Source organism: Salvia splendens, chromosome 19 (assembly GCF_004379255.2).
Source record: "Salvia splendens isolate huo1 chromosome 19, SspV2, whole genome shotgun sequence".
Classification (NCBI taxonomy): Eukaryota; Viridiplantae; Streptophyta; class Magnoliopsida; order Lamiales; family Lamiaceae; genus Salvia; species Salvia splendens.
In genome coordinates, this window is record NC_056050.1 from 23,011,921 (window position 1) to 23,039,821 (window position 27,901).

General features: G+C 36.2%; 4 protein-coding genes and 1 pseudogene across 6 annotated transcripts; 2 read left to right on the forward strand and 3 right to left on the reverse strand.

The window, feature by feature from the left end:
- The first annotated feature begins 6,174 nt into the window (after positions 1 to 6,174).
- On the forward strand, positions 6,175 to 13,449 carry LOC121779827 (arabinosyltransferase XEG113-like). Its single transcript, XM_042177271.1, has 13 exons — positions 6,175 to 6,583; positions 7,757 to 8,059; positions 8,143 to 8,348; positions 8,938 to 9,043; positions 9,582 to 9,838; positions 10,062 to 10,197; positions 10,494 to 10,588; positions 10,693 to 10,746; positions 11,379 to 11,492; positions 12,155 to 12,253; positions 12,327 to 12,476; positions 12,744 to 12,830; positions 12,904 to 13,449. The coding sequence occupies exons 1-13, from the start codon at positions 6,409 to 6,411 to the stop codon at positions 13,069 to 13,071; spliced, it is 1,950 nt and encodes a 649-aa protein (XP_042033205.1). The 5' UTR covers positions 6,175 to 6,408; the 3' UTR covers positions 13,072 to 13,449.
- A 1,577-nt stretch (positions 13,450 to 15,026) lies between these two features.
- On the forward strand, positions 15,027 to 18,089 carry LOC121779179 (pentatricopeptide repeat-containing protein At4g19220, mitochondrial-like). The gene has a single exon (XM_042176507.1). The coding sequence runs from the start codon at positions 15,222 to 15,224 to the stop codon at positions 18,087 to 18,089; it is 2,868 nt and encodes a 955-aa protein (XP_042032441.1). The 5' UTR covers positions 15,027 to 15,221.
- Positions 18,090 to 18,118: 29 nt separating this feature from the next.
- LOC121778238 (ABC transporter E family member 2-like) lies at positions 18,119 to 21,302 on the reverse strand. Its single transcript, XM_042175555.1, has 9 exons — positions 20,588 to 21,302; positions 20,364 to 20,481; positions 20,185 to 20,274; positions 19,794 to 20,089; positions 19,518 to 19,713; positions 19,242 to 19,427; positions 18,894 to 19,163; positions 18,564 to 18,809; positions 18,119 to 18,473 (listed from the first exon to the last, which is right to left on the reverse strand). Exons 1-9 carry the CDS (start codon positions 20,686 to 20,688, stop codon positions 18,366 to 18,368), a joined length of 1,611 nt encoding a protein of 536 aa, XP_042031489.1. The 5' UTR covers positions 20,689 to 21,302; the 3' UTR covers positions 18,119 to 18,365.
- An 892-nt stretch (positions 21,303 to 22,194) lies between these two features.
- On the reverse strand, positions 22,195 to 24,763 carry LOC121778239 (annotated as a pseudogene).
- A 1,003-nt stretch (positions 24,764 to 25,766) lies between these two features.
- LOC121779912 (glycine-rich protein A3-like) lies at positions 25,767 to 27,874 on the reverse strand. 3 transcript variants are annotated; one of them, XM_042177378.1, is made up of 3 exons: positions 27,765 to 27,874; positions 26,838 to 27,084; positions 25,767 to 26,312 (listed from the first exon to the last, which is right to left on the reverse strand). In XM_042177378.1, exons 2-3 carry the CDS (start codon positions 27,061 to 27,063, stop codon positions 26,044 to 26,046), a joined length of 495 nt encoding a protein of 164 aa, XP_042033312.1. In that variant the 5' UTR covers positions 27,064 to 27,084; positions 27,765 to 27,874; the 3' UTR covers positions 25,767 to 26,043. The 3 variants fall into 3 exon arrangements, with proteins under 3 accessions (XP_042033312.1, XP_042033311.1, XP_042033310.1); XM_042177377.1 differs by having other exon boundaries at positions 27,676 to 27,821; XM_042177376.1 differs by lacking the exon at positions 27,765 to 27,874 and having other exon boundaries at positions 26,838 to 27,660.
- Positions 27,875 to 27,901: the final 27 nt, after the last annotated feature.

The following is a 27,901-nucleotide window of genomic DNA, read 5'->3' on the forward strand; positions in this document are numbered from 1 at the left end:
ACCACTACCACTACCAACCATTCTGGATATATAAAAGAAACGTAGAGAGAGATACTCGTTAATACAAGTGGTGCGAATGAAATGAAATTCAACGAGCCGTATTTATAGAATTTTCGAAAAAAAATATAAAATAATCGGGACGTCCGCGCGGACGTCCGTCGGGTCAATGCAATGGCGGACGTCGCGACGGACGCCCCGGGAACGCCGCGGAACTCCGGTGTCTGCAGCGGACGTCCGTATCCACGTCACCTTTGCACAATGACGGACGTCCGCCTGGACGGGCGCCATTGCGGATGCTCTTAGCACGTTAATCAATTAATTTGGAAATTAATTATGAATTAAATAAATAAAAAATGAAATAAATAAACAGAATCTATGCAACTGTAGACACGTGCTCCGTGAACTAACGTACGCGTGCATGTACCTTATACGTACATACGAAAACATTAGTTAACGACTTCAGTTGCTGCTGACGTGGAAAGCTATTAATTTATTATTTTTTTTCTTCTTTTAGTAAAGAAAGTAAATTAATATCGGTAGCACTGAACTGAGGAGTTAAGAGGTGATTAATTAAAGCCAGTTGGCGTGATTAACACAAATTAATATATAATGCTGTTGTATAAGTCAAAGAAGTTGTTTATTTTAGTACAATTTTGGACTATATATACCATAAATTGTATGAATAAATGATAAGGATCCAACTATGAATGTCTCATTCCCAGTTCAAAGGGGTGTTTATATATAATTATAAAATGTGAGTACTACATTTTTTATATTTCTCTTAAATTTGGATTAACAGGTTTCCATAATTACATGCAAGTTCTTGTGTTATTTAATAATTTCAATTAAGAATAAATTTTCGTTTTATATAGGTAAATTAGACTTTGTAGTCTTGTATGTATAGATCAATTTGGAGCTAAGATTTAGGTGATGCACCGACATCAAAATTCAAATTTATTGTGGTTTTAATTAAGTTTATTATCCCGATTGTCCTTCTATATTGTCTCCATTATCTCGATTGATATAGAGAGATATTTTTCATTATATTAATGATTTAAAGGTATATAAGCAAAAAAATATTTAAATTCTAGAGAAAGTAGTACTCCTTTCGTCCCGCTATAGCTGAGTCGTATTTCTTATTGACCTGTCACACTATAATTGAGTCATTTTCTCTTTCGACAAAAAGTAATACATCTTCTTTCTCCTATTTTATTTTCTCTACATCTTTTATTGTATTCTCTCTTCCTTTAACTAACTTATTAGTACAATTTTCTAAAATCCCGTGTTAAAAAATGCATCTACCATGCATAGAGGGACAAAGAGTGTGTATATTATAGTTCATCTTACGCAAATAGTCCATGATGCATTCATAAAAAAATAATAATAATGTAATATTTCTTGTCATTTTATGTCGAAAAGTTGTTCTATATGAATAATGTCAGGTTGGAAGAGGCATATTAATTAATTAGAATAAACCCATATATAATACGAACTTGTGCCCACAGTTTATAACACACCACTCCCTTGCACCCTCCTTATGTTTAGGGAGTGAGTTTTCAATTTATTCAATTTCTTAAATCCCTTTTCTTCAATTTGGTCTTCATAATTCAAATTAGTTAATGTGTCTAAGTAACTGTAACATTTGAATATGACAGAATGGGATTATTTTGGTTCGGGTTATTTATTTTTTCACACAATTATTTTTAGATTTCATAAAAATATGGTTTAACTTTAAGGCCAAACTTACTTCAGCCATGTCTGTAACCTATGTGGTAAGTATTATTTCCGCAATACAATTTGATATTTTCATTTCCTATAATTATTTGGGAAATATTTCTGTTAGGCTATTGTGTATTTATTATGGGCTTCTAACACCAAGTTATAACGTGGCCCAATAAGCTTTACTCAAAGTTCATTTAGGCTCATATCCTCTCTAAAATCTTCAAGAACTCATTTGAATCTATGATCTAAGCCTCGTTGTTAGAGAAATGCATTTTTTAGGGAATGCCAATAAACTCTTCTCTTATGTGAGTAACCATAATGGTATCCAAAATTTACGATTTAGGGGTGCGATAAATAACTACTCCTTGAAACTTTCATTTTTAGGCCTGATAATTGCCATGACATCGCACGACCAAGTTCGGTAGACCTGATACAAACCGACCGAATTAATTCTTACCAAGATCATGAAACATGAGTGCGTAGTGTTGAAGTCGCCACACAAGTTCGATAACTAAATATATGGAGTATCAATTTGGTCGATTTATACTTTATACGACAACATTCAAAATATAATACTATTAAAAATATAAAAATTAGGGATGTCAATGTAGCCTGCAACCCGTGGGCTGGCCCGAATAGCCAGCCAAGTTTATAGGGTTAGGACTGAAAATTTCTAGCACGATAAAATTAAAACCCGATTAGCCCGCACCCAATTAACTCGCGACCCGTTAGGGCTAGACCCGAAAACCCGATGGGCTGGCCCGAAAACCCGATAAAATTTCTATTATTCTATTTTTTACTCCTAATTCGACACTTAATTGATTAATTTTATAATATAGATAACAAAAAAATAGCTTTCAATTTTATATTAAATATACAAATTATATATTGAATTTTTATTAATATAATAATTGATAAATAAATTATAAACTTCAAATTCACTTAAAAAAATATTTAAATTTCTAAAACATGCATTAAAATTTCACGAAATATCTCAAATATTAGTATTTGATCATGTTTATGATTGAGTTTGACCATATATCTCAAATTTGTTATAATTAAGTATTTTACATTTTATGAATATAACTAATTTTCATCATTATTTATTGGATTGATCGCATGTTAATCTTATCGGTAGCAACCCGATTAACCCGCTGGGCTAGCCCGAAACCCGAACTTTTAGGGTTAGGGTTGAACTTTTACAACCCGAAAGAATTCACAACCCGATTAGTCTGCTTCCGATTGACCCGCAACCCAAGTAGGACCGACCCGAAACTCGATGGGCCAGCCCGATTGACATCCCTAATAAAAATCCATCAACATTGAAAAAGAGTAACGATCTTTAACATGATTTTTTTACAACAACACAAAAATTTCCAACAAATATGGTACCACCAAGAAAGTTTGTTGACGACACCGTTTTTTTAATGCAAAAAACTATCGGAAACAATCTATAGTATTTAGAGCATCCGCAGCGGTGTTCGCTGGGACGGACGGCGTCCGTGCCGCTGAGCAGGCGACGTGGCGCGTTTCTATTCGCCAACGGATTATCCGTTGGAATTTTTTTTAAAAAAAATCGAAAATAATACCAAAAATAAAAAAATTAGATTCCAAAAAATATAGCCGTTTTATTACCATTTTTTGGAATTTTTTGATTTTTTAATAATTTTTAAAAACCCCAAAATCATCTATAAATACACACATTCGTCATCCTTTTTCACATCAAATTATCTCTCATTCATCCTTTTTTATACAACTCATCTACATCTTCCTCTCTCACTCAAACCCTCTCTAAAAATGGATTTCACCGATATCATGTAATTTTAATTTTATGAATTTAATTATGTAATTTTTAATTTTAGGATTTTAATTATGTATTTTTTTATTTTTACGATTTTAATTATGTAATTTTTAATTTTTTAGTATTTTGTAATTGTATCGGATATTTTTAATGAATTTTAATATTGTGGAAATGTTTTTATTTAAATTGAATAATAGAATGGTGGGACCCTTGAGCATGTCCTTGCGAAAGAGCATGGATGTGGGTGTTGTGCTCTTGGGGAAGAGCAGAGAGTAAAAAATTAATAAAAGTGGATCCGTGCCCACATCCGTGCTCTTGCCAAAGAGCAGGAATGTAGATGCTCTTAGATTTGCAAGAGATTGTAGATGGAGGCGGTGAATGCACGCCATCTACGGAGAAACCACATGGGTTCTTTCGAAAACAACAAGTGCGGTTTGTAAGTTATTATCAGTATTTGATGGAGCAATAGTTCCAAGAGAGAGATTAGTACTCCCCCGTTCTATAAAAATAAGAACATTTTCCATTTTGAAATTTCCTATAAAAATATCTCCTTCTATTTTTAGTAACTTCATTTTCTCTAATAATGTGGGTCCCATTCCTCACTAAAAATACTATAATTATTTTTTTTCTTTTTATCTCTCTTACTATATTAATTGTGCAGTAATTCTCGTGACGTCCCAATGTTTATATTTTTGTAGGACGGAGGGAGTATTATTTTTTTAACAAACTTTAAAGTTGAAATGTCCAACTAGCAACTATTCTGGACTCTACTCGATTCGAATACGTATTATTTAGGAGTACTTTGTTAATACTCATCTTTTCACATACATCTAGACTCCATGTCATGTTATATCCAATGTCAGTCATATTAGATGTCCGACATGTTTTATTTATTATGCATACACAAATATTGATGCATGTGCATTTGGATGAATTATGCATGGTTGAATAAATTACATTTATTATACTCAAAGGTCAACTATAAGCTATTTTTTTTCTTCTTATACTGAAATAGACACATAGTTAATTCCAATACGAAGAAAAAATCGTCCTCAGACATATGCGTAAACTGAAATATATATATGAAGAGAGATTACCAAAATAGACACATAATTAAAAATTGTGGGGACTGGGAATGTCATGAAATGAATTCTTATACGTAAAATTTAGGAAAAAAGAAAGTAAAATAAAAGATTGTATAGATAGTTTAATTAAACATCATAATCAAGAATGTGTTTCCAGCTAAGTCAACTAATGGAAAAGATTAAATGTAGTGCTTATTTTCAAAAACCTATACGCCCTATCTAATTAATTCTCTCCTAACAATGTACTTTCGTCGACTATGTAGGAAACATTGAATTCAAAGATAAATAATGCTCTACACTGCTAGGATACGAAATCAACGCAAATTCATATTTGTGATGTTCAATTCAACTTTTACATAAATCAAGATCTTAATAATCAAATTCATTTAGTATAATACAAATTGTAACAAATCAATTAATTAAGTCCGAAAATGTTAATTGACAGAATTGGACATGCTGCTGGCGAGTGTTTCCGAATTTGTCGCCATGTTTTACGGTTGGGACCGTTTTATCCTCTCCTCTAATTGTCTATAGATTGTTACTAATATTGTGTAGGATAATTTGGCTATATTTTTAAAAACTTTTGTTAAATTCTAATTTTAGATATAAAGTTAAAATTATTTTTCTATACATTATCAAATTATTGACTTGTTATAATTTTACAACTAATCAAGATTTCGGCACTAATATAGCTTGATAAGTTACTTATATGACTAATAGAGTCTTGTCCATATCACAATCTTATTTATTTATTTTTAGATATTTGAGGGATTTGCTGTATCTTTTCCATATAAGGGTAGGATATGATTTAATTTATAAATTAATTAATAAATTGAATCCTTATTATTTATTGGGTAATACTCCTCAAACCCTATTTTCAATCTGTATCCATCGCACAGGATCAATCCCCCCTCCGCCAAGCCAAAATTGGCGGCGGGTTAATTCCCTACCCCCAACATTATCGCCACCGGAACCTGCTAAGGAGTTTATCCTTTATAGTGACATTATTGAACGTCAATCAAAACAAAATCACATTTTAAGTAGCAAAATAACATCGTTTTATACTAAATTTAAAAATAATTGCATTTGCTGTTACAAAATAAGAACAAATCATCAGTTTAATGCTACTTTATAAGTAAATTTTAGTGTTGGTATTTGCCCCTAGGATTTGATGAAAGTTTATAAATTTAGGACGAACACCCCTTTTATATATTTTAGATAATTTATCGAATTCGATATTGCTAGCAAGACTCGGAATAAAAAATACAAGTTGATTTATTGGAAGAATGATGTTGAGCAGTTGATCTAATGTAAAATTATTTTTATTACGAAAATCAAATATTTAAGTTATTGCATTATTACAGTGAAATTACCTACCTCTCATTATCTAGCAAAATAATTATTTATTTCCACCATATTTGGATCTGATTTTCCCATAGAAATTAATTGTACTTCTACAACATTTAGGCGTAGATATAGATATAGAAAATGTTCATTTTTTTAAAAAATGAAAAGGATTGCATTATACTACGATTTCTATTTAAACAAATTATACCACAAATGATCGTATTAAATAAAAAATAAAAGAAAAATGATAATGCAACTACAGCTAAAACCCCTTGTCTTGGTTGAAAGTCGAAATTTCAACTAACATTTGGATTTAGCTTATTTGATTCATTTGAAACCAACCACCACCACGATCGAAATGGAAGGTAACTTGAAATGAGATCACACTGATTCCAAATTTCTGCAATTTCTTCGTAATTTGTTGTGGGATTACGAAGGAAGTTGAGGGATTTGATGGCTCCATTGAAGGAGGTGGCGACTTACAGTTACAGGCCATTGTTCTTAACGATCTACGCCACCGTCGTTATCGGAATCGTAGTTTCTTCATTTTATGTCTTCTCCGCAGTTTTCTCCGGATCCAACTCCCTCTTTTCCTCCTCCTGGGTTGCGTCCCGCGACGGCGCCAATGGTGAGTCGAGTTTGTGTTTGACTTTCTCTCTCTCAAATGCGTATAAATTTTCTGCGTAGTTTTGCAATTAAATGCGATTACGTTGCTCAGCTGGCGGCTGCTTGTGTAGTTTCTCTCTATATTTTAATATAGCTTTTAGATTTATTGGAGTTTAGCTTGGTTGTTGCTGATTTTGGAGATTTTGATTTAATTAGTCTTGGTTTTTACGTTTAGTATGTTGCTCGATAATGAATGTTGACCTATTGCTGCATCGGCCTGGCCGCCTGGGGAAACACATACGGTTTGGTTTTAGCTGTGATGGATGACAAATGGTTTGTTTATTTATTTAAGTACGTTTTTTGGGGATGGTAACGACTCAGTTGACTATAAGATAGGTAAAAGCACTTTCCTAAGTTGATGGCTGAATGTATAGTTGGATAATGTGTTTAAGATTGATATTAAAATCACCACCCCTTTCATTGCACTCATTATAAACTCTGCTAAGATCTTAATCTTGTGTTCTAGATTGATCTTATAGTCTGTGCTCCTTCCATTTCGAGTTTTAATCTGAGAAACTTTATTGTTGTAATTGATTTTAGTGTGCACTAAAATTCTAAGCGACAGCAAGAGTAATGAGAACATACACAGACACTCATTATTTCATGCTATCTTAGTATCTTACCATATGGCAGTTATACATCTGCATGATTTCCATGGTGGAAACTGTTTGGAAGGAAATTTCTGTTTATTAGTACTATTCTATCTTTGATAAATGTTAACTGAAGTTAACAACTGCTGGGTTCACTGGATGTTCTAAACATAGAATTATTTTATCATTTTCAATTGCTTCTATAATGGTTCCTATATCTACAATTGTGTGTAATTGTGATCTCTCCAGTTTTCTACCAGCTAAATGGGAATTGGCAGTTCAAATGGTCCTCCTTATGGGCTACGTTCAGTCATACCTTTTTTCACTTGTATATATGTTATTCATGTTTGTTTGGTTCCGTTTCTTCTCCAGAAACAATAGAAGAATTAAGAATAACAACTTTTTTCCAGTCATGTTATCAAGGCTATGGACATAAGTAATTAGTAACCTTCAAGTTATTATTTTACAACAAGCTTCAATATTTTGTCTTGGCAGTAATAACTGGTGTATTTACTTCTTTAATTTGGCCTCCCTGCATTTTGCAGAATCACATTCAATATCCTTTCATCCGGCATCTGATTCTTCCAATTACTCAGTGGCTGGTGTGGCACTGGCACCAGATAACACATCTGAACATAGAAAAGAACCTCTGCAACCTATTTTGAAGGTTCCTCCTTCTGGTACCAAAATGCCACCTTTGGAGACTTTTAAATTGACAAAGGAACTGGTTGGAAACAGGGTGAAAGATAATGTTATAATTGTGACATTTGGAAATTTTGCCTTCATGGATTTCATCTTGGGTTGGGTTAAACACTTGTCAGATATGGGTGTTGACAACCTTCTCGTTGGTACGTATGCTCTGAATGGAGAAATATTACTTTGTGCCACTTAATTGATATACTAAATAATAAAACAACAATTTATCTGTCAGGTGCAATGGACATAAAATTGTTGGAGGCTCTTTATTGGAAGGGTGTTCCAGTTTTTGATATGGGCAGTCGTATGAGCACATTAGATGTTGGATGGGGCTCTCCAACATTTCATAAGATGGGTAGAGAGAAGGTTATTCTGATAGATTCTTTCTTACCTTTCGGCTTTGAGTTACTGATGTGCGACACTGACATGGTCTGGTTAAAGGTAATTCTTAAACAGTTATCAGCGAATGTCTTTCTGTTTGTTGCTATAGGCCTCTTTGGCACATTCTTCTGCTGTGGATAATTCTTGTGCTGAAGAGAATTGGCATTCTTTTTGTATCCAAATGGGCAGTGGCACTGGGTTTATGTGCTTACTTATGTCATGTACTCCCTCCGTCCGCCATTAGGAGTCCCGGTCACTTTTGCGCACTCGTTTTATAAAAGTGATAATAAATAGTTAAAGTGGAGAAATGGTAAAGTAAGAGAGAGAATAATGTTGAGAAGAGTCTTGTCAAAATTATTCTCTCTCTTACTTTACCATTTCTCCACTTTAACTATTTATTATCACTTTTATAAAACGAGTGCGCAAAAGTGACCGGACTCCTAATGGCGGACGGAGGGAGTATATCTTTGTATGCTAGGTGCAGTTTGTTTTATATGTGCTTACTAACATTTGAGGTTTGACAAATCTAAATCTTTAGATGTCCTCTAAACATATGTCACATTGCAAAGTAAAAATATTTTTCTAGATAAATACTGCATTCAGTTATGGAGCTTACTTGATTTTAACAACAATAACTTGTTTTGAACAGAACCCCCTTCCTTATCTTGCACGTTTTCCTGAAGCAGACGTGCTGACTTCTACTGATCAACTTGCACCAACAGTAGTAGATGACCGATTGGATGACTGGAAACTAGGTAACACGTCCAAGTATGAATATTGTGTCGCTTTCTGCTTTCTCTTTCTGAAAGTGGATATAACTTTTCGCTGGACATCAAGCAGAACATCTCTCGTTGTGCTAATATAACTATGTAAAATTTATTTCTTAAACTATTGAAGAGTTTGATTAGCCTTTTGACAAATATATTGGGCCTACTTCATTCATTTCATAGTAAGTTCCCCCTATTTTATAAAGAATGTTTTGACAATCATTGAAAAACTTATTGGCATCTTGGGAGAAAATAGGATCTTTACAGAACAGAGGATTACTTTGTTCAAAATATACTCATAACTGTTAGTATTTCTTAAAGCACTAATACATTAGGATGCAAGATGAAATTGTCAGAGGAGCTGTAGCATTGCAAGAATCTTAAGATAATATCTGAAAACAGAGAGAACTCTTTGCCAGTCAATTAGCTTAATGTACAATTTTTTCTTCATTGTAGATGTTATAAACATTTCATGTCCACTCCTTCTGTACCCAAACGTGATTTTTTTAGTTTGCCCCGTGAACAGCTGGTGCGGACTACAACATAGGAATCTTTCACTGGAGACCAACTCCGTCTTCAAAAAAATTAGCAAAAGAATGGAAGGAAATGCTTTTAGCAGATGAGAAAATATGGGATCAACAAGGTTTCAATGAGATTATCCGCAGGCAGCTGGGTCCATCTGTTGATGATGAAAGTGGACTTGTATATGCTTATGATGGAGAGCTTAAGCTAGGCCTTCTCCCAGCAAGTATATTTTGTAGTGGACATACTTACTTCGTCCAGGTGGCTTAGTTGTTTGCTTGGACTTGATTACAAATTAAAACTTTAATTAATCTGACTTAATTGTACATTACCTCCCCCCCCCCCCCCCCAACTCTTTCACCCCTCCCAAAACAGAGATAAGAAAGTCTTGCAGAGAAATGATTTTGCAAGTCCTGACTCCTGAATGTAAAAATCCAACATGCAACATGCATGGCATTCTAACGAATTTTCCTTTACTTGGCAGGCCATATATGAACAACTAAGACTGGAGCCGTATGCTGCGCACACCACATTCCAGTTTGCTGGTACTGAAGGAAAACGCCATCGATTACGTGAAGCTAAGGTTTTCTATGATCCTCCGGAGTATTACGATGTCCCAGGTTAGAATTCTTTTCATTTCATTTTTCCATCGTTATATTTTTGACCTACCTGTTTCGGCCCCCAAAAGGTACTACTATAACTTGACCATTAGTATTATCAAATAATATCCGAGTACGTTATTCTAGAAAAAATTTGTGTTTTGCCGAAGTTATTAGTTTTTGCTGTCCTAGAGATGTAAATGATGAATAAGGGAAGGGGAATATTAAACAAATTAGGATGCATGAGTACTGCGGACATTGAGCAGCTTTAGTTGGCCCAGCATAATCGATTTCTGATTCTTTGGACAACATTGCAGGAGGATTTTTGACATTTAAACCTAATATCCCAAAGAACTTGATGTTAGATGGAGAGCATAACATTGACTCTCACTTTGCTCTTGTCAATTACCAAGTATGTGCACATAGAATTTTTATTTCATTATTTTTTATTTTCAAAATGTCAAGTATAGTAGGACTTTGTGCCTTTATCTTACTAAAACTGCTCCTGACTTTCAGATAAAGCAGATACGAACTGCTCTTGCCATTGCTTCATTGTTGGGTCGCACATTGGTAAGAACTTCTTTAGTCTATTGATTTTACCAACCATTGCCCACCCGCCCACCGTTATTTTTTCTTTCACACTTCTGAATAGATATTCATACATTGAGTTGAGGTTCGACTTCTTAATATAACAATCATATCATATTTATTTTTTACTGGTCATGCAAAACATTTGGATTTCCATATTAGAGAGTATTCAGTTCTAGCCTGTTAAATTACAACTTGCCAAAATAAGTGCAGATGCTGCTTGGCATATGAATATCAAAATATTGAAGAAGTGGCCTCTTTCCTTGATTGTGTTAGTTAAGTTTATTGATCAAGTCTCTTCTTTCTTTCTGGTTGTAGTCTAAAACAGTTGTTGGTTGGCTTACATATTCTTAAGCTTCTTGAGAAAATATAAGATGGATTATGTACATAAGAAAGCAAGACTTCTTTAGGTTTGTAGCTTTTACTGTAAGTTCAAATTTACAGTCCTGGAAGATCACATTTCTGCATGACATGGGATAGATTCCTCGTTTTTACTGTGACTACAATAGTAATGACCTCTAGAAGTAGCAGATCTGGATAGCATATGTTACCTCTAGTTTACTCTCACATTTTCTGAGCTCATCTTATAATCTTTGTTCTTATTTTGATTTTAGGTAATGCCTCCACTATGGTGCAGGTTGGATAGGCTGTGGTATGGACATCCAGGGGTTTTGCCAGGCACCTTGACAAGGCAACCATTCATTTGTCCTTTGGATCATGTTTTTGAGGTCATCTCTCTCCAATTTTACACTGTTAACATTGAGATGCAACCAAGAATTTGTTAAAGTAATACTTGTTTTTCTTTTAAGGAAGCAAATATATAGTTTGTTCAAAAGTCAATACTCTATTTATGCAATGTACCATGCGGCTTTAAGTTTACTATTAATGAAATATATCATGTTCCTACTAATTGCTGATAGGGAAGTATCATCAGAATAACTGTTTCCATAAAAAAGTGATGTCTTTGTAGGTGCAACTTCTTCTTAGATATGTGTTTGAAAGTAGTCATAACGCTCACACGCACCCAATTCTAAGAGTTATAGTGTTATATAATTTGTTTTATAGTATATTTAAACTTTAATAGGAGATTGCTTGAAAATATTTTACTTTTACTCTCTTCCTGATCATTATATGTTAATTAAGGTTCAGTTCCTAGTCTAACTTAGTTGTTTTGCTCTCTGTGTAAAACCAATTTTGCATCACCAAGAATATGAGTTATCATTTCTATTAATGAGCAGAATATTATGTTCTAAGTTACACTATTTCATGGTATGTTTCCTATGCACACAATCACTTCAGAGTCTATAGATGTGACGGTAGATTTAGAGGATAAGTTGGAAAAGCTTTCTTGTCAATCTGCAGAAACAGTTCCCTTTAATTTTTAATGCAGGTTAATAAAATGTTAAAAGAACTCCCAGTGGAGGAATTTGGACCAGGGATTAACATCAGAGAGTATTCTTTCTTCGAAAATCCATCTATGCAGCAGCAGGTTAGTGCTTCTCACATAGAACACAAATAATTCACACTACGTGGTTGAGTGACATCCTCATCTTTTGTTTCAGGTGAAAGATTCATGGCTTGATGTGCATCTCTGTCAAGGAGGAACACCGGGTTGTGGAGTTTCAAACAGCACAAATCCAAACAGCACAAATCCAAACAGCACAAATCCAGCTGGTATTCTCAAGTTCCCTAAGCGAAGTAAAGAGGAAACGGTAATTCGGATTTTGACTAGGCTCAGTGGTTTCGATTTTGTTTCCTTCATATTCTCATCATGTCGATGTCAGGGACGTGATGGGAATGTCAGCCTCCCATCATTTCTTTACTTTGAAGCATTGAGATTGGTTTTGAACTCTAGTTGAAAATTTTCAGATTATTTACAATTTAATATTGAACTTTATTTGCCATTATATTACCACTCCACCTTGTTACTTGCCTACTTGTACCAAAGTTTAAAACTTTACATTGTTCCTTACCTACAGTTCAAAGCCATATTCTCACCATTGAAGGACGTCAAAGTCATTCGGTTCTCATCGATGCAAGAAGCCTTCTTAGGATTCAGTGACAAGGCATGCTACCCCAACTTTCTATTACTTATCATCCTTGTATGGATATGGGAACTCATATTTTTTTCTCGAACAGGAGAGGGAAGACAAATTTAGGAACCGTGTGAAGCGGTATACAGGCGTTTGGTGTTGTGTGGAGGATCACACTCCGGGTCACATATACTACGATGTGTATTGGGATGAAAAACCCGATTGGAAGCCAAAACCTCCCCCGACTCCAGAAGAGGATCATCCCCCACTCTGAGGCGTGCACTTATGCTTGCATTACAAATCGGAGGAGAAAGAAGAAAGCGCTGAAATGTTGCAATCATAAACCGGGCGGTAGCGTCTTGGTTTGATGGGGTATGCAAGCAAGTTGAGCTCTCAAAATTTATACGTAGGCAGGAGACGAGTTTCTTTTTCTTGTTTTCGCCTCTATCTTTTTTTTTTACTTTGGTTAGGCTAGTGGTAAACCTTTTTCTGTAACCTGTATCTTAGAACAATTATATAATAATTTTATCAGAAAAATGTTGGGCTCAAATGTAGCTTTGCAAATAATTGGAGATCAAGCGGTTGTAAGTTTTGATGAGAAGACTTCTTAGTAGTATATCATTCCGAAACGAATTACAAATATTTAATATAACCGTTGATCTCTCTCTCTCTTTCTTCCTCATTTGATTTGGTATATTTGATATTCGTTACTTTGATCTCTTGACGTAACAAAGGCGAGGAATACCACCAAGCTATAATGCTGTGGTAGTTGATCTTCCTCCAAGCTAGTACTCCCTCCGTCTATAAAATATTGTCTAAGTTTGAATCGGCACGGATTTTAAGAAATGTGAAGAAAAACGAGTTGAAAAAGTTAGTGGAATGAGGGTCCCATATTCATATATCAGTTTTATAATAGAATGTGAGTGTAAAAAGTTGGTGGAAAGTGGAGTTCATTTACCAAAAATAGAAAAAAAGCAAAGTGGACAACTTTTTACGGAAGGACCAAAATGGTAAAACTAATAATATTTCATGGACAGATGGAGTATAAGTTTTTGAAACGAATCATAAATAGAGTATAAGGAGTACTCCCTCTGTCTGTGAATACGAGTCTTGTTTTTCCATTTTAGTCCGTCCGCGAATAGGAGTTCCGGTTCATAATTACCATAAATAGTAAAAAGATCCCACATTCCACCAACTCTTGCCACTCACGTATCATTTAAAACTAATATGTACAAGTGGGGCTATATTCCACTAACTTTTTTCCACCCACTTTTCTTAAAACCCGTGCCGGAAAGAAATGAGACTCATATTCGCGGACTGAGGGAGTACTTACTATTTTCATCCCATAATAAGAATTTCTTTTTGCCATTTTCTTTGTTCTACTCTCTCTGTCCGCGAATAAGAGTCATATTTCTTTCCGGCACAGGTTTTAAGAAATATTAATAAAAGTGGGTGGAAAAAAGTTAGTGGTATAAGGGTCCCACGGTTATTTATTAGTTTTAAATGAAATGTGAGTACAATGAGTTAGTGGAATGTGAGACTTATTACCATTTATAGTATAAATGAATCGGGATTCCTGTTCGCGGATGGACTAAAGTAGAAAAACAAGACTCCTATTCGCGGACGAAAGAAGGACAATAGAAGTCTCCTTTCACTATGACAAAAAAGTCTTACATTTCATTAATTATTTCACTTACATTTTATTATAAATAATATTTATATAAGTGAGATTCATATTCTATTAATTTTTTACTCACTTTCTTTTATACTCCCTCCGTCCCTCTGTAGTAGATGCATTTCTTTTCGGCACGAGATTTAAGAAAAATTATTTTAAATAAATTAAGTAAAAGGAGAATAAAGTAGAAAGGATAAAGGTAGATAGATGGCGAGAAAGTAAAGTAAGAGAGAGTAAATTACTTTTTGCTAAAAAAAGAAATGACTCTGCTACAGTGGGACAATTAAAAAAGAAATACGACTCAACTACGTAGGGACGGAGGAAGTACTAATTTAAAAAAAAAAATTTGCCAGAATTAAATGGGGTTCAAATTCCGGGATGGAGGGAGTGTAGTAGTAGTACTTAATCTTTTAGCTTCTCACATCCTTTGCCTTGTACTTCTTCCGTCCATAAAATACTAATCTATTTATCATTTTCAAATGTCCATAATTTAAATACTCATTTAATTTTCTTTATTTTGATAAGAGTATCTCACACAGTGCTAAATAATATTAGTATTATTTATATTTTAATACTCCATCGATTGCATGAGATTTTATATTATATTTTTATTTTGTAAGTTAAATAGAGAAATAATAATTTTTCTATTTTAAAAATTATGTCAGTCAGAGTATGTGACTTAACAAGTTGATAACTCAACCACGAAGTTTGAACTTTTTTCTTTTAATTTCATATTTTGTTTGAAAGTAATGCTCGGCTTGAAATTGGCAATCAAGCAATCCATACTTGTCAAATTGAGACCAAATCTACGTTTCCGATTTACTAGCCATCTCCACCTCCAAGAATTCAGCTCCAATGCCGTTCTTCCAATCAACCAATCCCATGTCATTTCACCCGCGCCCCACCTGCTCGACGAAATGTCTCACACAGAACCGCAAGAACCAAGATGCTTCCTTTCATCGCCGGATGCATTCAAGATTATTCAATGCGTCATGGAGCAGCAACCGAGCACTGCAAAAGCCGCAATGGCGCACGCCTTAGCTGTGAAAAAAGGCGATCTTGCCCATCTCCCCACCGTTACTTCTCTGCTCACTCTTTACTCGAGGTGCAAGGAGTTGCCATCGTCGTCTTCCTTGTTTGGCGAAGCTGTTGCGAGAGATATGGTGTTGTGGAGCGCTATGATGAGGGCGTGCGTAGATAACAACTGCCCCGAAGCTGCAGTGGGATTGTTCAAGAAAATGGTTGTCGAGGGGAACGAATTCGGCGCCACGAGTCTCGTTGCTTTGGTATCGGCGTATTCGAGTATGAAAGCAGTTGGGAAAGAAGGCCGGGTTGCGCATGGACTGAGCATCAAAGGGGGGATGCTTGCGTGCACTGTGTTGAGCAATGCTGTGATTGATATGTATGCGAAATGTGCTGATTTGAGCTCGTCGGAGTGTGTGTTTGGGGAGATGGAATTCAAGGATCTTGTCACGTGGAATTCGATTATCAGTGGCTGTTTCTACAATAGCCGCCCTGAAAGGTCGTTGTGGTATGTCAAACACATGGCTTCGTTTGAAAATCAGCCCGATAGTATTAGTTTCTCTTGTGCCTTGGCGGCATGTACTATTCTGCAGGAGCTCGATTTCGGGCTGCAAGTTCACTGCTGGGCGACCAAGTTGGGGTACGCGGGGAGCAACCATGTCTCGGTTGCTAACTCTCTTATCTCGTTCTATGCTCAGCTTCGAGATATCTCTGCTGCTGAATGTATTTTTGGAGAAATGGTGATCAAGAATGTGGTATCTTGGAATGCCTTGATTAAAGGTTTCTTTCTGAATGAGCAAGCTGTGGGGGCGTTTCGCCTTTTTCGTGATATGCAGCTTGTAGCATCGATTCAACCTGATATGGCTACAGTTGTCACTATGGTTCCATATTGTGCTGAACTTATGCTCCTCGAAGAAGGAAAAGCTATTCATGGATTCATCATTAGGAGAGGGATGGCATCTGAAACATCGGTTATTAACAGTCTGATTAATATGTATTCCAAGTGTGGTAAACTTAAGGAAGCTCTGTGTTTATTCTTGACTATGCCGAAGAAAGACTTGGTAGCGTGGAACACTATGATCTTCGGATATGCCCACAATGGGCAATATCAAGAAGCTCGGACGCTATTCAAGAAAATGCTTGTTTGTTGTTCTACATTCACCTTGCCAACTCTTTTGGCAGTGCTTCCATCCTGTGATTGTCCAGATTCGATTCAATTTGGAAGATCGGTTCATGGTTGGAGCATGAAGCTGGGGTTATCAAACAAAACTTTTGCTTTGAATTCCCTCATGCACATGTACATTCTTTGTGGAGCCTTGTCGGATGCTTCTGCATTGTTCGGAAGCACCTCTGTTAAGCTCGACGCCACTAGTTGGAACACGCTCATTGCTGGCTGCAGTCACAAGGGCAATTTCCGAGAAGCCTTGGAATATTTCGACTTAATGAGGAGGCGAGCGCAGGTTCAATGTAGTTCTGTAACACTCGGAGGTGTCATATCCGCTTGTGGGAATCTTGGGTTAGTGATTGAAGGGAAAGTAGTTCACGGTTTAGCTATTAAAACGGGGGCGAGTAATGATATGCGGGTGCAGAACTCACTGGTGACGATGTACGGGAGATTAGGTGATTCGGAGAGTGCTACGTTAGCATTCAACCTTAGTCATGACCACAACCTGTGTTCATGGAATTGTGTGCTATCTGCCATGTCACAAAATGAAGATGCCAAGAAAGCTCTGGAGTTGTTTCGTTCTCTTGAGTTCGAGCCTAACGAGATCACCATCTCCACTGTTCTCTCCGCTTGTGCCCAGCTAGGAGCCATGAGTTACGGAAAACAGATCCACGGGCACGTTTTCAGGTTGAATCTCTACAAGAATCCTTTCATATCTGCTGCACTGACAGACATGTACAGCAATGGGGGCAGGCTAGATAAGGCCGAATGCGTTTTTCTTCATTCACCGGAGAAGTCAGTTACTGCATGGAACTCCCTCATATCTGCTTACGGGTTCCATAACTTCGGCTCAAGGGCAATTGACACGTTCAACGACATGATCAGGTCAGGATGCCGTCCAACGAGTGGCTCGTTCACGAGCCTCCTCTCAGCATGCAGCCATGCCGGGCTGGTTGATGAAGGGCTCGCCTATTATGAGAGCATGATGAGCGGGTTCAAAGTGGCGCCTGCAGCCGAGCACCATGTGTGTGTGGTGGATATACTCGGGAGGTCAGGGAGGCTCCGTGAGGCTCGTGACTTCATCAAGAATCTGCCTGGGGAAGGTGGGACTGTGGGTGCGTGGGGAGCCCTGCTGAGTTCGTGCAGCTATCATGGAGACGTTGAGATGGGGAGAGAAGTCGCAGAAGTACTCTTCTCGATGGAGCCGGAAAACGGGAGTTACTACTTAGCGTTGTGTAATATGTATATTGCTGCTGGGAAATGGGAGGAAGCTGTTGAGTTGAGGAGTTTGATATATGATAAACAGCTCAAGAAACAAACTGCTTTCAGTTTTATTGATATTGGTTTGAGGTGTGATTATATGCTCTTCTGCCTGCGTTTGCAGTTTCCCTATTTTAATACTACCAGTTTAATTAAGTACAATTTATAATTTCAAATCATATGAAAAAAATAAGAAAATAAAAAATGAGAAAAATGCACTATAACTGTTAAAAATAACTGTAATGTGAGCTCAAAAACAACAAAACAAAAGCAAATCCTAAGTTACAACTCATAATCTCAAACTTTTGAACAAAAAATCCTAGCTGGGGAGCCAACCAACACCTTTGTTCGATAAGAACTCGTCGTTACCAAATGGCAGCACAACCCGTGGCAGGGGCAGCAGCGTTTCATTAACATCCACGTGGTCGTAAACGTCTGCTGCAAGTTAGTCATCCAAATAATAGTAAGACTGCTCCCGATCCTCGGTCAAGTCCTGCTTGTTGATTCTATGCCAGAAATTCGCGGGATCCCTTCTGAAGGTGATATCCAGGTGCTGCATATCAACAAATTGATTAGTCAGGGATGTATATTCGGTCAGTCATTTATGGAAGATATATCGAAAAAAATCGATGCTGCAGCTTACAGATAAGAAGAGGTTCATTCCGGTCATAAGCGATTGAGGTGGATTAGCAACACAATCTATGGATGGCTTTCCCTCATACACAATCATTCTGTCTGCAAGGTATGTTGCCATGATGAAATCATGCTCGGCTACAAATGCAGTCTTCTTCCTGTCAAGTATAAATCGCTTGATGACTTTTGAAGCAACGATACGCATCTCCGCGTCTAGATGTGCACTCGGTTCATCTAGCAAATATATATCAGCTGGCTGCAAACCACACCAAGTAGAAGAGACTAAATGAGAAACAAAACACCAAAAATATAGATAACAATCATATGGATTGGAACTTGCCTTTCCAAGACAAAGAGTGATGGCAACTCTTTGTAATTCTCCACCAGAGAGATTCTCAATCTGTATATCCATCAATTGCTCAATCAAAAGAGGCTTCATCACATCGGATACAAAATGCGGATCCATACATGCGTCAGGGATTTTTGAACGCAAAAGCATTCCCGCGCTACACTTCACTTTTGGACTCATTTTCTGTGGCTTGTACGAGACGTTGAACTCGGGAATTTCCATGTCAGATCCTTCCACTGAATCGGGATTCAAAAGACCAGCCTAACATTTGGAAGGACAAGAGCTTCAGCATAACAAAAACAACACTAAGACAATTTTTAACGTTGAGTAACAACATACCAGCATCCGTATAAAGGTCGTTTTTCCTGTCCCATTTTCACCGAGCATCACAATAATTTGTGAATCAGTGAATTCGCCCTCCAAGACCTTGAGCCTGAAATTACCCTGAGTCCTAGTCATGGTTGGATACTTGTATCTTGCACGCGTCTCAATTTCCTCAGCATTTTCTTGTGGAGTCTCGACAATCTGGAAGGACAAACGAGAAGTACATTTTAAGGCAATAGGTTTCTCAGTTTCCCAAAAACTACATATTAGGAGTAATAGAATTGGACTAACCTTCAATGTAAGAGTTTCATCTCTGAACCTAAGATTATCATTTCGATCAAATCCAGACAGGAAAACATTAATTCCATCTCTCACCGAGAACGGAAGAGTAACTACTCCATATACACCAGGTCTCCCGTAAATGCAGCAAATGAAGTCCGACAAATACTCGACCAAACTAAGATCGTGCTCTACCACAATCACATAGCTGAAAACAGAGGATAATCAGTCATAACCATGTAAATATGGATATTTAGAAAGTTAACAGAAAAGATGAACATCACCAACCTATCAGGTTGAAGCAACGATCTGACAACTTGGGCAACCTTGAGTCTTTGTTTAACATCAAGATAACTCGATGGCTCATCAAACATATAAATGTCTGCATTCTGTAGAGCAACAGTAGCTATCGCAAACCTCTGAAGCTCTCCACCCGATAAATCTCCCACATTACGGTCCATAACATGAATCGACTCAAGCTCAGCTGCAAGTTCTCGTTTCGTATCTCTCTCAGAAAGAAATTGCCCAACGTTGCCTTGAACAACATTCGGGATGTGATCAATGTGCTGGGGCTTGGTGACTGCCTGCGAATAAATGCATCACAAAGAGATGTAACAACACAGAGATGAAATAAGAAGCAAAGCATTCCAGCAACATCTTTTTTTATCAGAGCTAACACCTTCAAATTATCTTCACGAATACGGGTGAAGTAACTATGGAGCTCGGATCTTCTAAAATGAGTCAAGATTTCGTCCCAATCAGGAAGGTTCTGCAAGGAATCATAAAGAGAAAATGTCATGCAACATGTTGATCTCGAAATCAAATTGCAAATTCGAGGGTGGCTGATTTGTTACGTACATCGAAGCGTCCCAAGTTAGGCTTCAACTTCCCGGCCAAAACCTTAAGCGCGGTCGATTTTCCAATGCCATTAGTCCCCACAAGGCCAAGGACTTTTCCAAGTCTAGGCACAGGCAACCTGTGAAACGGTTCAACGAGTTAGAATGCAGCATTTTAACAAACAAGTTGGCTACGAAACTGCAGCCGAACAAAACTATGCAATTTAAAGGCGTTCGAGCCATAACGATGGGTCGTATCCTGATCCGCCATCTCTTTGTTCAGCTGGTTTCTGATGATCAGATGAAAACTTCAAATCCAAATCAACAAAAACATAAACAGTAAGCATATAACAATGAGTATCAAATAATGATTTAATGCAAACGTAATTCAATTCAATTGATAGACGATATACATATTTTTACATGATTGCGTTAAGCATGTAACAAAGAAAAAAATTAATGCATTGCATGATTGATACTTTTTTATCCTCGGTTACTAATATTTAAATTAGCGCATTTTTTCACTTACAAATATTAACTTCAAACACAACGCAATTGAATCAACACTATAACTTTTGGATGCAGAGTATAATGTTAAAACAACTCTGTGTATAAACTATATAAAGAATTCCAATCCTAATCCCAATCACATTAAATTAAAAATATATCTTAAGCAAATAAATCATAATTTAGGCATATATTATTATCTTAAGGAAACAAATTTAACCTAAGGAATATATTTCATAAAATAAATCATAATTACCATATGAAAAATCGTGGATTGTTACTTCCTCCGATTTTACTTGGCAAGCTTCTAGTAAAACAAAATTGATTCGAGAATCGACTCGGGACGTGAAAAATCGTTTTTAACTAATCAAATATTGCGATTAATTCAGCAAATAAATTTGATTTTTGAGAGGAAAAGAAACAGGAGAAAGTGGAATACCTTTGAATGAAAAAAAATGTTAATTGTCGATAAATACACAATGCAAACTTTTAGAACTCTTTGGTTTTCTGTCAAATTTGAATTTTTATTTTTAAATCTAAATACTTGAACTTAGTTTTTCTAATTTTTCCTAAAATTAATATTTCTAAATTGAAGGAGATGTATTGGTTGAGAGTGTCAGCGTGTTAAAATGCCACGAGAAATAAAACGACGTTATTTGATTAGAAAAATGGCAATTTGTTTGTAAATGCACACACTTTCGAGATATTTTAAAATTTCTTCCTAGCTTTTGAGATTTTCGTAGATTTTTTATAAATTCATTTAATGTCCAACACGTATTTATTTAAATTTATATTTATTCAAATTTAAATGAAGATAATAATTCATCAAAAAATATAAATAAAAATATTATACAATTAAAATAAAATTTACATGTAAATTCTCACATAATCATGTTAAATCACAAAAATTAAGAATTAATGTTAAAAATTTAAAAATCATATCATAATACAATGCACAATTTGAAAGATAAGAATAATAAATACTCTTAATTCATAAAAATTCTTAAAATCTGATAATTTTTCCAGACATTGTCCAATATAATAAAAAAAATAATTATTCAAAAACAACCAAACGTTCTAATTTAGAAAAAGGTGAAATTAGAAAAATTTATAAAATAATTTTATTTTGATTGAAATTATTAAATAGAAGAAAAATTAGAAATTATCATAATTCATGTATTTAAATTAGAGAAAGAAAGATCATTTGAATAATAAAAAAAATGTCAAAAATTTCATATGTTTACATACTTATCCAATTGATTTGCCGCATTTAGCCATTTAGATGGTAATATGTAAAATGTAGACAACACAATTTTAATTTGACCTTAATTGTTTGGTGAAGAAACATCTGAAAAATTCAAAGTTTATATGAACAACCACAAGAAACAGAAGGCAAATATGAAACATTTGAACAAAGAATCCTAGCAGGGGAGCCAACAAGCACTCGATCACGTCACTGCAGCCTCCGGCCTCTTCACCTTGAAACATCGACGTTGAGAACCACAAGACGTAGCACACCCCGGGGCAGGGGCTGCAGCGCCTCATTGGCATTCGGGTGCTCGTAAATGATGCAAATGATGCAACTTTGGAGCATGCTCGACAACAAATGCAGTCTTCTTCGTGTCAAGAAACGCACTCGGTTCATCGATCAGATATATATCAGCCGGCTGCAAACCACACCAAGTATTAAACATGCATAAATGAGAAACATAGCACCAAATAATGAATATGTATTGCTAATCTATTGTTACCTGTCCAAGACAAATAGTGAGGGCAACTCTTTGTAATTCTCCACCAGAAAGGTTCTCAACTTTTCATCCATCAATTGTTCAATCAAAAGAGGCTTCATCACATCTGATACGAACTGCGGATGCATGTACGCGTCCCGGATTTTTTTATGCAACAGCTCTTGCACGCTGTCCTTAAATTTCGGATTGATTTGCTGTGGCTTGTAAGAGAAGTTGAACTTCGGAATTTCCACGTCAGATCCTTCTACTGAATCGGGCGTCAAAAAACCAGCCTAACATTTCGAAGGACAACAGATTCAGCATAACAAAAAACAAAACTAAGACATTTTTTTAACGTTAACTAGCAAACATACCAGCATGCGTATAAAGGTCATTTTCCCTGTCCCATTTTCACCGAGCATCACAATAATTTGCGAATCAGTGAATTCACCCTTCACGGCCTTGAGCCTGAATTTACCCTGAGTCTTGGTCATGGTTGGATACTTGTATCTCGCATACGTCTCAATTTCCTCTTGTGGAGTTTCAACAACCTTAAATGTAAGAGATTCGTCTCTAAACCTAAGATTTTCGGTTGGCACGAATCCAGCCAGGAAAATGTTAATTCCTTCTCTCACAGAGAACGGAAGAGTAACAACCCCATATACACCAGGTTTCCCGTAACAGCAAATGAAGTCCGACAAATAATCAAGCACGCTGAGATCATGCTCTACCACAATCACATAGCTGAAAACAGAGATAATTAGTCATAACCATGTAAATAGGGATACTTAGAAAGTTAAACGGAGAAAATGATACCTATTAGGTCGAAGCAAGGATCTGACAACTTGGGCGGCTTTGAGCCTTTGTTTAACATCAAGAAAACTCGATGGCTCATCAAACATATAGATGTCTGCATTCTGCACAGCAGCAACAGCTATCGCAAACCTCTGGAGCTCTCCACCCGATAAATCTCCAACATTACAGTCCATAATTTGAATCAACTCAAGGTCGGCTGCAAGTTCTTGTTTCATATTTTTCTCATCTCTCTCGGAAAGAACTTGCCCCACGTTGCCTTGAACAGCTTTACGGATGTGATCAATGTGCTGGGGCTTGGTGATTGCCTGCGAATAAATGCAACACAAAGAGATGTCCAATGAAGACTAGCAACTTGAATATGATTTTAAACTCAACAAGAGAAGTTTTCATGATCTAAAAACTTCCAACAATCAGAAGAACTCTCAGCGATATGCTAACTTAAAACTGTTGTTTGGAACTTTGAAGCAACGGGATATCAAAGCAATGCAATTTATTGACACACTTACTCGAAAGAAGATGAAATATATACATCCTAACATTGAAAAGTATAACAACTCAAAGAATGAAGAAGAGGCAAACACCTTCAAATTATCTTCAAGAATATGGGTGAAGAAATTCTGGAGATCGGATCCTCTAAAATAAGTCAAAATTTCCTGCCAATCAGGAGGATTCTGCAAGAGAGAAAATGTCAAGAAACAAGTTGATCTGATCACCAAAGCAAATTCAAGGCTAGCTGAATTGTTACGTACATTAAAGCGTCCCAAGTTAGGTTTCAAACTCCCAGCCAAAACTCTAAGCGCGGTAGATTTTCCAATGCCATTAGTTCCAACAAGGCCGAGAACTTGTCCCGGTCTAGGCACAGGTAGCCTGTGAATAGGTTGAAGAAGTTAGAAAACAAGCAAAGTTGGTTATGAAACTGCAGTCGGACCAACCTATGCAACTTAAAGGTGTTAGGACCGTAACGATGGGTCGTATCCTTGTCCAAGTCTTTTGGCAGATTAATAATCTGGATTGCTTCAAATGGACATTTCTGGAAGAGTATGCATAACAAGTAAGGAGACTAATATACATCCAATTCAACGAAGAAAACATGTAGTATTTCGTATCTGTCGACGAACCTTCACACAGATGCCACATCCGATACACAACTCCTCCGAAATCAAACCTATCTTGGATGCAGAAGTCACTTCTATGCAAAGTTTACCTGGATGAAGACGGGAACATATCATATCATATCGTATCATATCAGTAGTTACATGATGCTAATATACAAAATATACCTGTTTTTACAACAGGGCAGCTCTTTTTGCACTGTTGGTTACATTTTTTAGGCTTGCACTTGTCGGAGACGCGTCAGCTTCTGATTCGACATCTCTCTCTATTCAGCTGGTTTCTGATGATCAGATGTAAACTTCAAATCAAAATCAAGATAAAAACTGTAACTCTAATTCAATTCACTTGATATAGGATTGCATTAAGCATATAACAAATACTGTATGATTTATTGCAATTCAATTGATAGAGTTATTGAATCAATTTTACAAAGATCAAACCCTAACCCTAATTCAATTCACTTGATAGACGACATACATATTTTAGGTATAGGATTGCGTTAACAGAGATCAAATATGATTTAGTTGATGAAAAATACAAAGATCAAGCCGTAACGCTAATTCATTCACTTGATATACACAGGATTGTGTTAAAGCATGCATTTATACTTCTTTATTATCAATTACTAAGAGTTGGTGCGTTTTTTTCATTTACCAATATGCACTTCAACGCAAATCAACACTACACTTTTTTTTGATGCAAAGTATAATGAAAAACAACTCTATATATATATAGACAATATAAAGAATCCTATTCATAATCCTAATCACATTAAATAGAAAATATTTCATAAGTTAATAAACATGGAAACAAATCATAATATAAGAAGTACCCTAAGGAAAAATATTATTTAAGGAAACAAATTTGAGCTAAGAAAACAGATCATAATTACGATAGGAAATATATTATTTGTACTCAGACAAAATTAATATCGAGTCTCGACTCGGAAAGTGAATAAATTTGTTCTAATCAAATATTGCAACTAATTATAGATTTCAAAAGCATATTTATAACTTTTTGCAGGTAACAAACATTGTTCTTGCAATAACTAATTCAGCATAAAAACAAATGTTATTATATTTTGATTTTTGAGAGGAAAAGAAACAGAACAAACTGAAATACCATTGAATTAAAAAAAAGAAACTAAACTACCACCAACAGAATACATATCACCAAAATAATCTGACTTTTGGATATCAGTTGCATACACAATCAATTCATTGAATCATATAGGGTTATGTCTCCATAAATACAAGATGGAATTTAATTCTTAAAACATATGTAAATTTTCAATTTTGACAAATTATTACATTAAAACCAGCAACGAGGTAAGAGGGTTCAGCCACACAAAAAAGAAAGACCAGCTCTAAAGCCATGAGGCCGAGCTTTACTATAGAAGGGCACTGGCAACACAACACAATGCCGATCAACATATTACTCTCTTTTGTTTATACATTAATAAAAAGGAAAGGAGAGGAAATTACAACAGCATAACCGGCTGGTTTATATATAAGTCACAGTATTAGGGCAATGTAGGGATTACTTCCACTTCTTGCCTTTGCCTCCGAACATGCCCTTGCCCTTGTGCTTCCCGTGCTTACCGAACTTCCCGTGCTTGAACTTGCCATGCTTCATCTTCCCATGACCAACATGGCCCCCCATCATGCCATGGCTAACACCATAGGTTCCATGAGTTCCGTGTGCTCCATGGGCTCCGTGTGCTCCATGTGCGATGTGGGAGGCACCATAGGCGGCAGCAGCAGCAGCAGCACCTCCTGCTATTATTCCTCCAATAGAGGATCCTCCTCCTGAAAGGGGAAACCTCAGTGAGATGCAAGCTATCGACAAATACATTGTCATTTACTAAACTCTTCATGTTGCATTTAGAGCCGGAAAACTTATATATATAACACAGAGCCTTATACTGAAGGATGGCTGATTACGGTCCAGATGGAATAAAGGACTAATATTCCTGTCGTTCAAACTCCATAGCAAAGATAGATAGCAAATAGATGCTGAATTGGCATTTATCATTTTACAAGCATGGAATTCCATTTTTCTCTCTCAAATGTGCACACCAAATTCAACTTGACAGTCTTCAAACATACTATAATATTTCAAAACAGAGAGTTTCCAAGCTCAGTCCTAATCATATCTGTCAAACCAGGACAGGAAACTATTTATCAAACAAGCCAGAGTTACCACATCAAGATGCACTTAAGACTTAATTCACCATGTAACTGATCCACCAGAGTGCAATACATACTAAAACACATTACCTTTCAGCATATCACAAGCATAAATATACGAAAAGTGGAGGTAAGGTAAAGCACCTGAGTGATGTTGACCAGGATAACCGGCTGGAGGATAGCCTTGCTGAGGAGGATATCCAGCTGGAGGATAACCTTGCTGAGGAGGATAGCCAGCCGGAGGATAGCCTCCTTGTGGAGGGTACCCTCCAGCTGCTGGTGGGTACTGCCCGGGTGGATAATGGCCGCCGTGACCGTGAGAGAAGAGCCCTTTGTCAGATTCATCATGTTTGTCCTTTCCACCTCCCATTTTCTCTGATGTTACTCGATGCTAGAAACCATAAATTGAGACAGGATGGTGAGCATATGCAAAGCTATTTGAGCGTATGCATTCACCTAGATATAGATTATAACATAGATAATAGTTGAATCACATTCATTTAATTAAGATGAATAGCTTATGAATGTAACTAAAAGGCACAAGACAACTGTTCTAAAACAATGGAACAGATGTATCAACTAAAATCAATCTCTTGCCCTCAAACCCTGTATAATAAAGCATATAATTCTGAAGAAACAAGAACAAATGAGCAGAGCACAATGTTCTATTTCTGTTACTAACTCCCTCTCTACTAACCAAAATCAAGCATCTTATACAGAATACAGAGAAGGAAACAGCCAAAATCAAATTTATTATACAAAACATAAGGAAGGAAACATCATGCACACTGAATTTCTGAATCTAAAAAACATTTTTATTCGATTTCTCTTGAATGAAGAAGGGTTGAAATTAGTCAACCGATTTCACAAATTCTACCAAGATCTTAATCAATTCAAAATACATGAATCAAAACAAAAGCATCAATCGCACAAACTGATCAAAACTTCAGGAAACCACCGAATCTGCCAACCATAAACTCACCTGCGTATAATTACAAATGAAATTTCAACCAAAACCAGTACGCAACATTATAGAAAAAATAAATAGAAAATGAAAGCGTGAGAGATCACCTTGAAAATCCGGTAGAATTGAATGTGAGAAGAAGAACGTTTATATTGTAGACTATTTAGTACTCCCCATCCCGTTCTTAGACGCGTTCGTGACGTATTTTTTGTAGATATTTCTGCTCAATGACACGTGGCTATTT

Coding starts and splice junctions, on each gene's coding strand:
- LOC121779827 (XM_042177271.1), top strand. CDS start 6,409: ATGGCTCCATTGAAGGAGGTGGCGACTTACAGTTACAGGCCATTGTTC. Junction 8,060..8,142: donor TGTTGACAACCTTCTCGTTG/GTACGTATGCTC, acceptor TTTATCTGTCAG/GTGCAATGGACATAAAATTG. Junction 9,839..10,061: donor GACATACTTACTTCGTCCAG/GTGGCTTAGTTG, acceptor TTTACTTGGCAG/GCCATATATGAACAACTAAG.
- LOC121778238 (XM_042175555.1), bottom strand. CDS start 20,688: ATGCTTACTGTTTATGTTTTTGTTGATTTGGATTTGAAGTTTTCATCT. Junction 18,810..18,893: donor TCACTCTTTGTCTTGGAAAG/GCAAGTTCCAAT, acceptor TGTGGTTTGCAG/CCAGCTGATATATATTTGCT. Junction 18,474..18,563: donor GAATGAACCTCTTCTTATCT/GTAAGCTGCAGC, acceptor GTTGATATGCAG/CACCTGGATATCACCTTCAG.
- LOC121779179 (XM_042176507.1), top strand. CDS start 15,222: ATGCTCGGCTTGAAATTGGCAATCAAGCAATCCATACTTGTCAAATTG.
- LOC121779912 (XM_042177378.1), bottom strand. CDS start 27,063: ATGGGAGGTGGAAAGGACAAACATGATGAATCTGACAAAGGGCTCTTC. Junction 26,313..26,837: donor TCCTGGTCAACATCACTCAG/GTGCTTTACCTT, acceptor TTCCCCTTTCAG/GAGGAGGATCCTCTATTGGA.